This window comes from Notamacropus eugenii, chromosome 3 (genome assembly GCF_028372415.1).
Source record: "Notamacropus eugenii isolate mMacEug1 chromosome 3, mMacEug1.pri_v2, whole genome shotgun sequence".
NCBI lineage: Eukaryota > Metazoa > Chordata > Mammalia > Diprotodontia > Macropodidae > Notamacropus > Notamacropus eugenii.
The window spans coordinates 199106110-199124122 of record NC_092874.1 but is presented as its reverse complement, the minus strand read 5'-3'; the positions used below and the strand labels follow the sequence as shown (position 1 = coordinate 199124122).

The window sequence follows — 18013 nt, the reverse complement described above, 5'->3', positions numbered from 1 at the left end:
GGAAGCGAGGCAGTCAGAGTTAAGTGATGTGCCCAAGGTCACACACTTAGTAAGTGTCAAATGTCTGAGGCTGGATTTGAACTCAGGTTCTCTAGGACTCTATTCACCATACGCCTCTTTCAGTCCTTAGATTCCTCTAGCAACAGTGACATACGTTAATAACGATCAAAATGCAGAGACAGTGAGAGAACCAAGTCAAAGCAAAGGCACAGAGCACCCTCTGACTTAAAACAAAGTTTGGGATCTGATCAAAAGAGGAGAGTGGAGATTTGCTGTGGGGAGAAATTAATATAGAGTGTTTCTCAGTTTCATGCTGTTTGGGGAAAAATATAACTAACTACAGCCCACCATATGCAGCTAAATTAGGTTGGTAATTAAAGTATATGTTAAAAATAGTTAAAATTAGAGACAAAGCCCTATTGTTCAGTGCAGTTGTTGGCTGCTTATCTGTGCTGGGGGGAAGGGTGTGAGGGGGCTAGGCAGAGGACTTTGGTATTTTAAAGATTAATCACCCGCCCCTCAAGGGTTTTAAGACACCCACCTGCATTTCGGATTTGGTTGTAGGCCAGAGAAGTGTGACAAGTCTCATGGCATTTTTTTTTTCTAATTTAGCACTGGGTAGGCACTTCAAATGCCAGATAGATCAGGACTATGCTCCTTCCAAAATGAAGGTCAGCCTTGCACATTCAGGGAAGTGACTGACCTTTAAGGGTGACTATCAAGGAGTATTGAAACCTTGGACAGATGCTAGTATGTATTCAAGAAAGAAAGCAAACTAAAATTTGGTGCCGTTAAAAAGCAACTTCCAAAGTAATACTTCTGACCTAACTTGTGCCCTTTACCCACCTCTTGACAAAGCATGCAGAGCAGATTTTCCTCTGCCCGGAACTATATGCATCAGCATCCTTGGAAGTTATGACGACTACAACCTGCCCAGGAGATAATCCCTCTGCCTCCTTTTTCTTCCTTGCCACCAATTTCTTTCTTTTTTCTTTCAGGTGATGTGCTGTATGAAGTTCTTCAGCATATTCTGAAGCAAAGGAAGCCGCGAATTCTCTTCTCACCATTCTTTCATCCAGGAAACTCTATTCAAACACAACCAGACGTCATGTTGCACCAAAACCATGACGAAGGTACAGAATGGCCTGCCATATTTCCTTGGTGGTCTAGACAGGTGTAGTGGGTTACCTGACAGGTGGTTTCTGTTCTTGTATGGTCATTCAACCCACCAACCATGCCCCCTTACCTGGAATGCGTACCCTCTTCTCACCTCCTCCTCTTGAGAGTCAACTCAAGTGTCACCTTCTACACAGTGCCTTTCCTCTTCCCCAAATCCTGCTTCTCCCAAAACTACCTCTTATTCAGAGGACAGCAGCAGTTTCATTTTTGCCTTTGTCTTCCCAGTGCTTGGGGCATAGTAGCAACTTAATAAATGCTTGTTGAGTGTTTGAATCGCCGAATAATTATTGACCACTTACTACTGCATCAATCTCCCTGCTTCTGTTCTCTCCCATGGCCCTCCAATCCATCCTCCACAGTGCTGACAGAATAATCTTCCTAAGACATAACTCTGACCATGTCATTTTCCCTCCCGGGAATGTTTTGGGCTCACTCTTGGCAGTAGGATAGAATACACCCTTAGTCTGACATTTAAAATCTGTAATCTTGCTCCCACCACACTTTTCAGACCCACATCCTCTTACTTGTCTTCACGCACTCTACATTGCAGCTGAGCTGGAATATCAAGTGCTTTCTTAAATTTAACATTGAATCTCCCACTGTGTCTTCATATAAGTGGGCTTACATCCCTGGAACCTTGAGCCATGAGGGAGGAGCTGAATTATATTTCTCTTAATCTGCACCTCTTAGGATCTAACTTCCTTTAAAGCTGATCTCAGATGCTACCTATTGTACAAAGCCTATCTTCATCCCCCCTAGTTTTTATATTTTCCCTTTCTTCACAAATTATTTGATAGTTATTTGTGTTTCTATTTGTTGTATCCCCTCGTAGCATGTAACTGAGGGCAGAGACTTTCCCCCCTTGTTCCTTTGTACCCCCAGCACCTAGCACAGGTTCTTGCCGAGTAGATGTTTAATAAAACTGCTAATTGAATTGCAAGGTGCCAGGGGCATACAAAAATCAATTCACCAACATTGTATGCCAAACACTGGGCTAGGGCTGGGCACCAAAGTAAAACAGTCTCTGTCTTTTGGGAGTTTTTATTCTCAAAGGAGAGGCAACATGCACTCACATAGACACATACAGAACCCATACATGGGAGAGATAAAGCGGGTGGTGAAAGATGACTAGTGCATGCTGCAGGACAGTCAGCTGGAGTAATGGTAGAAGAAGAAAAGCCTGTCTTGAGCGTCTGAAGGATGGATTTAACGCACTCAGCTTTGCCCCAGAGATTAGAATTAGAACAAATCCGTAGAAGTTACCAGGAGGCAGATTTTGTCTCAGCGTAGGGAAAAGCTTCCTAGTGGAAGAAATATCTAAAACTGAAATTTGCTACTTCAACAGATAGCAAATTTTTCCAACTGGAGGTCTCAAAGCAGAGATTAGATGACCAGTTTCAGGCATGTTGTAGAAGAAATTCCTGTTTCAGATGGGAGTTGTCAGTCAATAAGCATTTATTAGCACCTACTGTGTTCCAGGCACCAAGACTGTGCTAAGTTCCGGGAAAAGAAAGAAAAACAGAAGGTAATCTTGTCCCTAAGGAACTTAAAGTCTAATGGGAACGTCAAAGAACAGATGTTTAAATTTATTAAACACTAATTGTTTTATAAATATTAGCTTATTTGGTCATTTGAGTTGAGCTAAGCCTAACTCTGAGATCCCTTCAAGTCTTGAATTCTATAATATGAAAGATTTTTGTCTCCATTTTATAAAAGAGGGAATTAAAATGAGATATTGCTAAATAGCACTTGGGAAAAGATTTCTCCCCCCTCTCCCCTCCCTTTGTCTCCAAAGGCAAGATGCAGGCTTCACCAGTTCCATTTTAACAAGGCCTTTGATCTTACAAATCCTTAGCCCACTGCACAGAAAATAGATTAAAAAGGAAAGACTGAGAGAGATCAGGAGAGAGCACACTGTATTTATGTGCACATGTCAAAATAAATCCCGACTGTCATAGACATAGAATATGTTGTCTTTTTTGATATGGATGCTATGTAATTATATCCATAAGCAGCATGGTCTAGTGAAAAGAACAGTGGGATCTAGGGTAAAAAGACTGGGGGTTCAAGCCTCAACTACAACACCTGCTCTCTCTGTGACCGTGGATGAATCATTTTAATTGGGCCTCTTTAAGGCTTAGTTTCCTCATCTGTAAAATGGGGATGATGATATTCCCACCTAATTTATATGACTGTCTCTTGGCTCTATCCCCAGCACTGACCATGGTGCCTGGCACAATGTAGATGTTTATTTTGTCGATTGATTGATTGTAATGAAAGCACTTTGTAGATAATAAAGTGTTATATGTGAATACGAATTATCATCCCTAATATTATTACCAGCATTATTACTTATTTTTCTTATTTCTAATAATTAATATTAAATAATGTTTCAATATTATGATTTCTTTTCCTTTTTGATGGGGTTCTGATAGAGGACAAGCCACTTTCGTGCTATCGTTGTAGATGAAATGCCTGTGGTTGGTTTTTTTTTTCTTGCGATTGACTAAGAATATGGGAAGTAAGCTCACCTTCTAGAACTCATTGGGAAGTGAGCTCATCTTCTGCAGATTTGTCAAAAATATCTTCAGGACAACTCCAGTAGCAGATAACATGTATTTTGTCCTGTTAGCACATGGATTTAAGTTCTCTATATTTTGAAAGCTTTTCATTCAGTCACTCTGTTGATCAGTTTTATCAAACACCAGTGATGTGCTGGGCACTATGCTGCATGCTGAAAATACAGACACAAAAATGAAACATTTGATATCCTCAAAGAACCTACAGTCTCTCAGAGGTAACAGCACCTATCTAAGTTAGTACAACATCCTAATTTCAGAATAAACTGAGAGGAAAGAGGGTACTAGTTGACTATGGTATCAGGAAAATCTTCATGTAAAAGACGATGGTTCTTATACAGAACTTGAAAGAAAACAAGATTTTTTTTTTATTGATTTATTTATTTAACTTTTAACATTCATTTTAACAAAATTTTGGGTTCCAAATTTTCTCCCCTTTTGTCCCCTCCCCCCCCCAAACACCAAGCATTCTAATTGCCCCTATGACCAATCTGCTCTCTCTACTATCATCCCTCTCTGCCCTTGTCTCCATCTTCTCTTTTGTCCTGTAAGGCCAGATAGCTTTCTATACCCCTTTACCTGTATTTCTTATTTCCTAGTGGCAAGAACATTACTCGACAGTTGTTCCTAACACTTTGAGTTCCAACTTCTTTACCTCCCTCCCTCCCCACCCCTTCCCTTTGGAGGGCAAGTATTTCAATATAGGCCAAATCTATGTAGTTTTGCAAATGACTTCCATAATAGTTGTGTTGTATAAGACTAACTATATTTCCCTCCATCCTATCCTGTCCCCCATTACTTCTATTCTCTTTTGATCCTGTCCCTCCCCATGAGTGTCGACCTCAAATTGCTCCCTCCTCCCCATGCCCTCCCTTCCATCATCCCCCCCCACCCTGCTTATCCCCTTATCCCCCACTTTCCTGTATTGTAAGATAGGGAAAACAAGATTTTTGAAGAGGTGGAGATGAATGCTACATAACTACCAGGAATGGGGGGGTAGCCCTGCACAGGATCAAGTCAGGAGATGGGTTATTACGTGTGAAGAACTGTAAGGAGACTGTACATGATGGGTCGTAATGTATAATAAGGAAGGGTGGGGCCAGCTTGTGAAGGTTTTTATAAGCCAGACAGAGAAACTTAGAATTCCTTCCAAATACTTAGGAGATGAGGAATATTTGGTATAAATACATATATTAAAAATGTTGCTCTTAAATTTTTATGGATCACTGTTATGTCTGAGTGGTTGCAGGGAATAGTTCTGCTTGTAATGATGCTCTGTATCTTTCCTGGCTTCACAAGGATCTTTTCGGAGGTTTGTAGCTGTACTGTATTACAGACATTTGTCATCTCTTCATTTACACAGGATAATGAGCTTCTGGTCTTATAATTTCATTTGCTTATTGGTGTCTTTCTGGGTGTCCAAAAGATGCCATATTTTTGCAGCCTGCCCGCATTCCACCACTCCTCAACCTAATTTGCACTGATCTCTGAATCCAGGATCCTTAAGGATAACCTTTCTGTGATATCTGGTAACAGTGACCTGAACCGGAATCTCTATCATAATCTCCCCCTTTCTATAAACAAATCTTCTTTTCTCTATTTGTCCTTCATGTCTTTGTCAATATACTGTTTGGTTGAAGTCAGGTGGATGTTGCCTATGAAAGGCCTTAAGATTCCGCTCTTTGATCTTTGCCATATCATAGGCCCCAACCAAAAATAAACTACGTTTAGGTGCATTTGACAAATCCAGTGGGGTGTACCTGTGTTCAGCCTTCACTATTGCTGTGAAAAGTGAGGACTCTTTGCTCCAAAAGTAAATATCTAACTTGCTTATCATGTGCTCTATCAGCCAGTAGGCATTTATCCCTGTGCTGGTGATAGAAATACAAAGGATGAAACAATTCTTACCTCACAGATTTGACATCCCAGCAGTGACGACACTGAATCCATACAACATACATTTATAAGTATAAATAGAATAATACAAAATAGTTAAATACAAAGTAGTTTGAATGGGAGGGTATTAGCAGTTTGGTGGATCAAGAAATACATTGTGTAGGAGGTCAGAGATGCATTTCGAAGGAAGAGAGTGATTCTGAGAAGTAGAGGTTGAGAGGGAGTCAGAGGTTTTTGTAATAATCAGTAAAGGCCATGTAAATATTAAATTGCTTTATGGTGACTCATTCAATTCAATAAACATTTATTAAGTGCCTCCTGTGAACAAGGCACTGTGCTAAAGCATTAGGGATAGAGAGCTTGAGGGCAGGACTATCTTTTACCTCCTTTGGTATCCCTAATGCTTAGGACAGTACCTGGTACAAGTGACTGGGATTTTGATTAGGACTTAAAGGAAGCCAGGGAGGTAAGTAGTCAAAGTGTAAGAGGTGGAATATTCCAGGCATGGAGAGAATGCCCAGACCTCAGAAATGGAGTGTCTTGTTCCTGGAAAAGCCAGGAGGCCAGAGTCACTGGATCAAAGATTATATGTTAGGTAGAAAGGCACAAGAAGCCTGGAAAGGTAGGAGGGGGCTGAGTTAAGAAGCGCTTTGAATGCCAAACAGCATTTTGTGTTTGCTCCTGGAGGCAACAGGGAGCCACTGAAGTTTATTGAGGGGAGTGGAGGTGACATGATTAGACTTGAGTTTTAGGAAAATCATTTTAATGTTAAATAATTACTGAGTCAATTATGAATTGTTCTTTACACCCCTGGGACTTTTTGGCATGCATTTTTCCTTCTCAGTGAAAATACGGTTTGCTTATAAATGTAGATTTTTGAGCAACAGTTTTTTGAGCTGTTGATACATTTTTATAAAATATACAAACACATAATCGGCCCATATTTTCAGGGGTCACTGGTACTCATGTTTTGGTAATAAATATGTGATACTTTCTATTAAAAAAAAGAAAAAGATGAAATCAAGCATACATCACAGAAGAAACTGATAAGGTTGCTAGTAATTCCTGCACCTGTGAAACTATGAAACACTTGAGCCAGTCTTCTGCTTTCCAGTTTTGCAGAAGACCTAGAATTACTTCTCTTGATATATTCTATCATTCATTATATTAACTGTCCAGGCTTTCTGTCTTGTGTTGTTCTATCTTCTGTTTGAAAAAAAAGTCTTGAACTTTTAGACCATATAGAGAAGTTTTTGCCCCAGCCTCCTTCAGGGGTTCACTCTCTGTCCTCTTAATTTCTTGGCTTCTCATTCTTTTTCTTAATTGGAGTTTTATTGATATGGCATTATTGATGGTGTTCCTTGCTCTCCTTGACTCTTTCTACCACCTTCACTTTTTTGGCTTTCACTTTTGATTAATGACATCAAGAATTTTTGAGGTACTTTTTATTTTCTCTTTCTTTTTTTAACTGGGCAGTGTGGTGTTTAGATTTTCTGCTGCTACTACTTGCCAAACATTGATGTAATATACTAATGGTTTTCCACACCCTTCAGTAGTTTTCTCAAGCTACTTCTTCCATGGTGGTATTGTACTCCTCATCTTTTGCTAGAAACTCTTAGATAGTTCCATTTTCCCTGGTATGATAGTGGTGGCGTACATCTCATGTGTGTGGGTCCTGAAATGTCAAATATTGTGGAGGAATGTGACTGTAGAAGATAACAGCTTTTTTGCACTATTCTATTATTTTAATATAATTGATCTATTAGTTGGAGTGTTGCCATAAAACTCCAAAAGAGGTTTTCAGAATTCCATTCCGAGTATACCCTTCTCTTTTTTTCAAAGTCATTTGAAATAGGATTATTTTTTCCATATGTTTCATTAGTAGGTCATGCCTCTGGAATGTGTGCTAAGCAGGTTCAGGGCTTTTCATATTTTCATATCTAATAAATATAACTCCTCAATTTCTGCCTTTTCTTCATCTATCAGGAATGAAGTTATTTCTTATGATTGCCCTAGAATTGATCTATAAAACATTGTGAATGTAGCTTAGGACTGAGGTTATTGGTGACAAAAAGCAGTATGAAGTCCCTGTCTATAACTGATAAGATCTGTTTCCAGTTTTGCTCGGGTTTCATACTAGCACATGATAAAAGCATTTTTATATTCAGTTCATTTCATGTGCAGTCATGGTTTGTCCACTGTTATGGTCAACCATATCTGTACCAAAGCATTTCTAGCAGGTGGGTTATTGGTGTTTCAGAGTTTATGCAATTTGTCTTTCTTTTTCATGGTCATCAGAACATAAAGGAGCGCTTTTCCCTTTGCTCTTTTCTCTTTTCTGTCAAGCTCATTATCGCAATCCTTCCAAGTGTCCCACAACCCTTTCCCGCCCCATGTATTGATTGAATTCAAAGGAGCATTTATTGCTGGGGTACAACTCAGTCATTGCGATCACAAGAGCCCCAACTGGCCAGTGTTTCAGGCAGGATTCCTGCAACATCTTGATAACTACCATACAAATCTCAGAGCACACAAAATCCCCATTGTACCTCACCCTGCCTAGCATTGCCTTATCTTTCCATTCTCTCTCTCTCCTCCTCACTTCATGAATGGTGGGCTAGACTTTGAGGGAGTTATTATTATTCATTGTCATTGTTATATCATTCACCTTATCTTTTTAGATGAAGTTTAAACCAAAGTGTTTGAGGACAAATATCTGTCCAGCTATGTGTATACATATACACACTATATGGGTGTGTACGTGTATATGTGTACATGAATATATATGTATGCTCTGCAGACTGTTGTACAAGTGCATTAAATGGCAGGCTATTGTAATAAAATTAAAGAATTGATACACAAGCTCATCTTCTTTAGACTGTTAAAGATGTCTTTGGAACATCTCCAAAGGACAGGCAATAGGGATGACATATACCTCTTTCTATTCCCACATGGCTCCCACATGGCTTCTTCTTCTGCTAATTTTCAAAACTTTCCATGTAACTTGAAGAGGAGTGGTATTTGGGATGGTGACATTTATTAAAAATTTCAAGTTTTTATGAATTACCGTTATGTCCCAGTGATTGTAGGCAATTGTTCAGACTGTGATGACAGTCTGATTTCAGAAGAACCTATCAGTTGAGTGGTCCAGGATATTTTGAGTTCTTTATTTGTAGTATGGGGATTTGTCATCTGTCAGTCTATGAAAGAAGGTGAGCATCTGATGTCATCAGGTCATGTCTTTAAATTTTTTAGTATATGCTAAATTTTTATAACCTTCAATGTATATACACATACAGATAGACACGTAGTTTTTATGACATTGCATTTTCATGACCTTCATTGATCTGTTTCACTTTCTTCATATATCATTGAGTAATCTACATTGATCACTAACTTGAAGCACTTTAAGGGTAATTTGACTGTATTGGTGGCAAATGAGCTTGAATTGCTATTATAGAAAACCCCTTCATTTCCACAAACAAATCTGCATGACTCAGCCATCTCTTCATTGCTTCTTTGTTAACATACCCCATTGACATAGCCGTTACCTATTGAAGGCCTTTTGATTCTACTCTGGGATCTTAATGGATTCATTGGCTCTCTCTGGAGGGAAACTGCTTTGAGTTATATTTGATGAATCTAACAGCATGTCCATATCATCAGTCTTTATTGTTATTGCCTTCATTGTTAATATCCGCCTGGTTGTATCAGTTTTTCAAACCCCATGTAGGCCAGTTTTCCTCTTACATTGTTTCCTGGACACAAATTGTACTTGTCTTACAGAGACATATATGCCTTTGCTCATGAAGGAAACAAGATAAAGTAGGAGGTAGATTGATGCACGCTTCTGTCTGCTATTGGACAAACAAACAAAACCTGTGCTCCTAAGTGCATCGCTATCATTTCCTTCATATTTAAAGGATATCAAAGATCAAAATTATTATAAAGCTAGAAGAAAGAGTACTTGTGGAAAGAAAAGATGGTATGTCATGGAAAGAACTATCTTCATCTATTTAAATAATTATTTGTAATGAAAAATGAGTAATGAATAGTAGAAATGACAATCATTACAATAATTTTGTACAGACAGACTTAACTAATATAAATCTATGATCATAACAGGAGACCAAAAGAGGCTAAAAAGCTTCATAGTTTATTGATCGATTGATTATTCGCCAAAGGGAAAAGAATCAAGTAACATAGAAATAAAGTAATAAAAAGCATTCATTAAACCTTGACTATGTACCAGTCACTGTCCTAATAGATGGAAATACAAATACAAAACGTCTGCTCTCAAAAAGCATGTATTATGATAATAATGACTGTGATTATTATTAGTGATGATAACAATAAAAGCTAACATTTATGTAGCATTTTAAGGTTTAAGCACTTTTCAGATACTCTCACTTTCTCCTCAAAATAACCCTGGGAGATAGATACTAATATTATCTCTTTTTACAGTTGAAGAAACTGAGGCAGACGTGAAGTGACTTGCCCAGGGTCACATTGCTAGTCAGTATCTGAGGCTGGATTTGAATTCAGGTCTTCCTGACTCCATATACATTACTTTATCCACTGTACCTCCTAGCTGTCACTACAATACAGGAAGACAGCATATATTGGGTAGTGGTGATTAGGGAGGGATGCTTTGGCTTGGGAAATCACATATAGTAAGTGGAGCCAAAGAACTATTGATGAATTTCTCACACAAAGTCATTTTTATTGTTCTTCTGAATAAATAAAATGCTGACATAAAAAGGGGTTACTACCTTATGCTTGAAAGATATAGCACCAGAGATAACCTTGTTCAACAGTTCTCTGCTCATAAATAATCTGATGTATGCTTGCCAAAATCATTTACTCCCATGATTTCAGAGAGCACACCAAGTTGAAGAGGTCCCTGTGGATGGTAAGGGCCTCCAGATGTTCCTGTTCATGGATGACATTGTAGAACCTCCTGGATGAAATCTACAACTACTCGGAAGATTTTGGCCTGATCATCCATACTGGAAAACCCAAGTGGATGAAGAATGTCGTGATTAGATTATGACATACAGTTACATGGAGACATTGTAGAACTCATCTATTAGAATACATATTTTAGAGAGACAGTACAGATGTATAAGTAGGTCCTAGAATAGGAGGAGGTGAGCACATTAAATTACCTTCAGAAAACTGCAAAACGTCTTTCATGATCCCACACTTGTCCCACAGACAAAGGCACATCTTTTAAATACGACTATTTTTCTAATGGTGGTATATGCCTTTGAAACATGCACTATAACAACTTTTGTGTAATTGAAAGCAAATATCACAAGGATAGCAGTGGGTAAATGCATAGTAGATGTGTATATGAGTGCAACATATAACAAATGAGAAACTCTGAATAGCAGAAACAAAGCAATAAATGTATGATAGAAGAAAAAAGAGATAGGCGGAGCACAGCAAAAATGAGAGATGATGGGTAGACAGCCCAAGTTCTCCATTGGCCTCTTGTCAGGTCAGGAAAAATGAAGAAGGCCTTCAGCATGTTTGGTGGATCTTCTGTAGAGAATAGAAGGGAGGACAGGGATAAAAGTCACCTAGGATGGGCTGGATGAATGGATTGGAAGCTATATCATTAGAAAGGATATGCATATAGATAAGATTACAATTCCATTTGAGTATGTGTGTACAAAAGACAGCTCGTTGCAATCTGCCTAATGCTTACTATTGTCCCTGGATGTAGCAGGCAACCTGAGAATATGATTCTTTTTCTCATGCTTTACCTGCGTAGCTTGGTTTGGGGTCTTTGTTGTTTTTTAACCTAGTTGTTTGGGCACCTATTGGTGCTTTTCTTTTCTTAAGCTTGTTGACCATTACCAAGAGGAGAGAGGGTCTAACGTATTTTTTTGTTGTTTGGAAAATTTAAAGGTTTTTATTTTTTGTTTGTTGTGTTTTGTTTTAATGATTCACAAATCAGAACCTGATCCTACATAGTGACAGTACTAATTTGTGCCATCTCTCGCAGCAGGTAGCCTTGCTTTCCTGTTGTAGAATAAATGAGTGTTTCTTGAGTACTTTCTATTTATCTCCATCCCACTATTTTCACTCTGACTAAATTTAGCATCCCTCCCCTCCCCCATCCCAATTTCATTTCTCCTTTCCTTTTCCCTTTTGTTATTTCTCCCAGGAACATTTCGGGCTTACATAATTGCCAAAAAACCTACTTTGGAGAAGAAAGAAGATTCTACCCTGTCTTTGCAGCTCCAACATATATATTTCCCCCCTCTAAAAAAAAATTCTCACATGGTATTTTTAAAATTCCTGGGATTGGAGACTTATGGTGTTACCACAGCACAAATCCTTCTCTTTTCCCCCACATCTGATTTGACTTACAAATGAGTATGTTTGGTATTTGTTCCCATTTGCAGCAGTATACATCAGTAGGAAAAGCTACTCAACTTGCTTCCTTTCAGAGCTCTTTCTAAACCTTATCCAGAGGTTGTGCCTCTGCAGAAAGAATCATCCGTGGGCAAACCTTCCTTTCATTGCTTGGGTTGGTTAGAGAATGACACTAATGAATGCACAGTCTGTTTGCATCACTGCATGGGTCACTTAGTGTCATGCAGTCTCTGATTTCAGGTATAATGGGTTTCTAGAAATTATGTTTCTAAACAAACCACCAAAAGCAGTATTCTGGCTGCAAATGAGGTATTTCTTAACTGGCCATCCCGTTGGCTTCATTGTTAGACATCAGTGGAAAATGGTAAGTGAGGAAAAGTCATAAGATATGAAATCGGTATCTTGATGAGTTTTAGGTTGTTTCTCTTATAGTGGGGCTGGTTTGCTTTGACCCAATCCCCTATTCATCTTGAGAGCCAAAATAGCAGAGAAGATTGAGTGCTGGACCTGGGGTCAGAAAGACCAAAGTTCAGGATCCTGCCCATAACTTATAAGCTGTATGTCCATGTGGCAAGTCACTTAACCTCTCAGAAACTCAGTTGGCTCATCTGTAATATGGAAATAACAATACTTGTAGTACTGGCTTCCTAGGTCTTCAAAACAGTGAGGCTCAAATGTATGGAGAGAACCTTGCAGACTTTAAAACTTTCTCATTAGGATTGTTCCCACAGTGAGTAAAAGCAGATTTCTGTTATCTCTATCAATGACAGTGGAGCCACCATGCTTGGACTTGGATCCCACCATCCCTGGTGGTGCTATATGAGAAAACAGAAATGGCAGTAAGGAAAACAGCAGCTAGACCACAGCAAGTGTACCTCAAGGAAGTCCAGGCTGAAGGTGACAATGCTTTGAGAGTGTTGAAAGATCAAATCTCCAGATATCTCAAAAGCCAGAAAAACCTAAACAATCTTTAAAAAAAACAACAAAAAAAACCCCATGAATGTTATCACTATGCAAAAAGGCAGTCATGAGGATATGAGTAAACTAACTACCGTGTCATTTGCCTGTTTTCTCAACTCAACAAAATCTTTATGGGGATAAAAAATGAATACATATATTAAGAGTATGGTTAATGAAGGTATGAGAATGGAATAGGCAAGCTTTTATAATAATGGCTAGAAGAACAATAATAATAATGGCAATTAGATTTATAAGGGCAGCTAGGTGCTGCAGTGGATAGAGTTCCAAGCCTGGAGTCAGGAAGACGCATATTCCTGAGTTCAAATCTGACTTCAGACACTTAATAGCTGGTTGATCCTGGGCACAACCCTGTTTACCTCAGTTCTTCATCTGTAAAATGAGCTGGAGAAGGAAATGGCAAACCACTCCAGTATCTTTGCCAAGAAAATGTCAGATGGGGTCACGAAAAGTCGAGCATGACTGAAAATGTCTGAACAATAACAAAATGAAATGAAGACTTAGAAAACAAAGTTCATGCACAAGATGTACTGCTCCACTGGAAAGGGACAGAGTGGCATGAAAGATATCAAAGAGGTACAGAAAAGGTGATAGGCCTGTCATGTCATGAGGATGGGATGTAACAAACAGACACGCCACACACCATATTGGGACCAGTGTCATTTCAAGATTCAAAGAAAGGTCCTCAGCATGATAGTAACCATCTCCCTCCCTTATTAGAAAATTTCCCGACCTCTTGTGGCTCAAAAAAAATCATTATCTATTGATATCTTTTCATTCCACTCATCTTTGTCAACCTTTCCATATTTAATGTTTCTTTGTGACAAAGAAAAACAAGGAAAAAACATTTAAAATAGTGACTTTATCTGACAATGCATACAAGACTGAGGCAGTATGCTTCATTATCTCTTTTCTAATACCTTCATTGATTTCTTAAATTACTCAGACATCTTCGGGAATCTCTTCCCTTATATTATTGTGGTCATTGTGGATATTGTTCTCTTGGTTCTACTTGATTAACTCCGTATCAGTTCATACAAATCTTCCCATGTTTCTCTGAATAGCCTTGCTGAGGGTTCTCCCCTGAAATATTATGTTCAGTACTTGTTTTGGTTTTTCTCTGGTATAAGGAAAAGTGTTCTGACTTTGGAATTGTAGGGTCTGTGTTCAGATCCAGCCAACCTGTGTGACTTGCCTGGGCCTCAGTATCCTCATCTGTGAAATAAGAAATTTGGACTAGATGGCCTTTAAATTCCCTTAGGGGCCTATGACTTTTATAAAAGTTTTATTGATGCCTTTTATTTTTATATCACAATCATTTCCAGTTATGCAGCACTGACCCCTCAGTTGAGCTTTCTTTTGTAATCAAGAAAAAAGGTTAAGGAAACCAACAGAGCCCAACCAGTATGTTAGACAACTTAAGTACTCTTCCATGTCTCTATTACCCCATTTTCCCAAGGAAAGGAGGGAGGCATAGTTTCTCATCTCTTCTCTGGGCCCTAGATTGGCAGTCAAATTCATGCTTCAATCCACTTACTGGGTTAGTCATCCAAAAAGCATAGTTCAGATCTTGTCCTCTCTCCTACTCATAAACCATTTGTGGCTCCTTGTTTCTTACTGAATTAATTTCAGATTCTTTGGACCTCCACAGTCCATCCTTGACCCAAGTTTCTAGCCCTACCTTACACCATATCCCTTCATTTTGTCCCAGACTCCAGTAAAATTGAATTAACTACTCCCTGTTTCCCAAACATGCTCGTCATCAGGAGATTGGGTGACTAAGGACTGGGAAATGAGTAGGGAGGTGGAATGGGGAAGCACTGCTTTCCATGACTTTTCCTAGGAGTGGGATTGGCCAGCACATAGATCGCACTGATGTTTCTGCTGAGATCCCTCAAATCCCAACAATGTTGGGGGAATAAGATGCTAGATCATTTGACATGAGCATATGAATCAAATTACTGGAATACATGTTAAGGGAGAGACTGGGAGAGGTAGAATGGTGCTTTCAGTTTATTTTGTTTCTCCTTCCCTTCTCTTGTAATTGTGGTGCTAGGGATATGTAAGGGACATGTGTCTAGATCAGCCCAGGTTAATGCCTTCTGTGAAGTCTTGAGTTGGCAGATTCCACCCAATTCAGCTATTGGGAGAAAGAGGTACTTGTTGGGGCACTAAGCTACCTGAGAACCCCAACTCATTCAGGTCTCATTCAGCATTTAGGCTCTTTTCTCCTCTAATCTTTTGAGAAGTGAATATGGTATATTGGAAAGAATAGGAGATATGTTCTGGTCCTTTCTCTAGCTGTATGTCATATATTGATATAATTATAAATAATAACAACAATAATAATAAATATTTGAAAGAAGCATTCTATCAGGGAATCATAGTGTGAGAAATGTAAAGTTGGAAGAGATCTTAGAGACCATATAGTCTGACCCCATTTTATAGTTGAAATTAAGCAACGTTTCCCAAGGTTATGCAGGTACTGGAGGGGTGGAGCCAAGATGGTGGAGTGAGAGCAGTTACCTAAGCTCTAAGACAAACTCCTTCAGATACCTCTAAAAAGAGAATCTCAACAAATTTTAGAGTGGCAGAATCCAATAGGAGACAGAGCGTGGCAGATTTCCAACCCAGGACAGACTGGAAGGTTGACAAGAAGGATCTGTTGCACGGAGTTGGAGAAGCACACAGGCTGTACCAGTATAGACCCTACCATAGCAAAGCCAAGCAGGAAGCCTGGGCTGTCTGAAGCAGCAGCAGCACTAGAATCTCAAACATATCAGCCCAAGACAAAAGTTCAGTGGAACTGAGTAAGAGAGAACTGCAGAACCCCAGGTAACTGCAGCAGCTGCTCCTGAGGCTATCAGCATGTAGATTAAATGTCTATAAGTCACCTACTTGAACTTCTGGGAGCCACGATGGAGGAGTGATTGGTAAATGCTCTACCTCTCCCCTTGTTGACCTTTAAAAACCCAGAGAATATTTCCCCAGGAAAAATCCTGGAACAGTGGGATCAGCCAAAGGGGTAAACAGTCTTTTAGACCATGAAGTTAGGAAAATCGCAAAGGGGGGGTCCCTCTTGCTGTGACTGAAGGGGAGCAGTGAAGAACCAGAGTTGTCCCACACAAACCCACCTCAGAGAACTATGAGGAGATCATGAACCCCAGAGGGTGGAGCCCATAATCGTCAACACCAGGACCCCAGGCCTGCCTCAGCACAGCCAGGAGAATCAGGAAGACACTAGTGCAAATGGAGTTCACCAACCACTGAGCTTGCCTGTGCTCAGGAGAGACCTCCTGTGGCCGAACCACCCCTCCCCCACACTTAACACAGCTAGCTCCAGGGTAACTCCAGGGAAACTCAGAAAGACTTCACCTGGCCTCTGCTTTCACACACCAGGTAAGCTACAACATTCTAGCTTCTAGCTGAAAGAACCAGAGGCCACAATACACAAAGCCTCAAGTTCTAAATACAAGAACCATTGGACAGAGCCCCCTGTGCCTCAGAAACTGAGATTCTCTTTAAAAGCCAGGAAAAGGGTGATCATCATGAGCAAGAAGCTAACCAGAAAAGAAAAGACCTTAGAATCTTTCTATGGGGACAGGGACCAAAGCACAAATACCATAGAGGTCAGCATTGAGACTGTACTCCCATCTGAAACTTCAGAAGGGAATATGAAATGATCTCAAGCCCAAAGAGCATTCTTGGAAGAGCTTAAGAAGGATTTTAAAAGCCAGATTAGGGAAGTAAAAGAAAAATTGGCCAGTGATTTTAAAAATATGAAAAAAGAAGTCACAGAATAATTTAAAAGGAAAATTGGACTAATGGAAAGGGAACCACAAAACCTAACTGGGAAAATTGGACAAATGGAAAAGAAGGCACAAAACCTAACTGGGAAAATTGGACAAATGGAAAAGGAGGTACAAAAACTAACTGGAGAAAATAACTCCTCAAAAGGTTGCACAGGTACTAAGCAACAGATTTGGAATTTGGACCCCAACCTCCTCACTCCAGATTCAGTGTTCTCCCCACTGTGCCAACAGTGCCATCTTAGAGGCAGGCTCCCACAGATTTCAAAGAGCCAGCACTCTGTAACACTGGTCATAGGTACTGCCATTATCCCCATTTTCACTGATGAGGAAACTGAGACAGAGAGAGGTTAAGTGGGAGTATTTGAAGCAGGATTTAGATTCACTTCTTCCTGACTCCCAAGTCCAGCACTCTGTCCACTTTATCACATAGCTGCTTTAGAAATACTTTATTGTTAATAGTTATATTGTTATTAGTTTATTATTAATTTTTGTTTATTTGTTATTGTTATCATTTATTGTTGTTAATAGTCATTGTTGTTGTTTATTGCTTGTTATTGTTAATAGCAATAAAATAGATCTTATATACTGGTCTAGAAACCTACCGTAGTCAATCACCTTTATTCCTGTCACACTTTGCTCCTTCAGTCTTGAACCAGTGGTTAACTTCTTATATAACATCTCAAATTCAACGTGTTTACAATGGAACACATTATCTTTCCCCTTGACCCTGCCCTCTTCTCCAGTTTTTTTCTTTTATTTCTGTCCAAGGCATGCCATCTTACCAGTTACCCAAGTAGCTACTCACTATACAAATGTGTACTTGATGGGTGCTAACAAGTGCTTCGTATTTATTCATTCACCAGATTTATAATGTTATAATGAATGAACCTCAGCCTCTTTTCTGTCCCTCACCACTGATGTTCAGTCAGTTACCAAATCCTGTGAATTTTCCTTCCACAGCATTTCTCGAATCCATTAGCTTCTCTCTCTGCATAACATCTATACAGGTCCTGGTCACTTGTTACCTAAGTTTACTATAATAGCTTCCTACGTTATCTCCCAGCTTACACTCTCTCCCCTCTCCAGTCTATGCTGCATAAATGTATGACAGTTTCATTTAAAATCTAATTTGACTAAAACACAGAATGTGTGAAAGGAAAGTAATTTACTGTAAACCTGCAA

The 18013-nt window shown here is 39.3% G+C and overlaps 1 protein-coding gene across 3 annotated transcripts in view; it reads left to right on the top strand.

The window, feature by feature from the left end:
- The window catches only part of ETV6 (ETS variant transcription factor 6), a 322433-nt gene that overhangs the window by 258346 nt on the left and 46074 nt on the right, over window positions 1–18013 (top strand). For all 3 annotated transcript variants that reach the window (XM_072653930.1, XM_072653929.1, XM_072653931.1), the window contains one exon: window positions 999–1133. In XM_072653930.1, the coding sequence (XP_072510031.1) occupies window positions 999–1133 (135 nt within the window). The remainder of the gene's footprint in view (window positions 1–998; window positions 1134–18013) is intronic.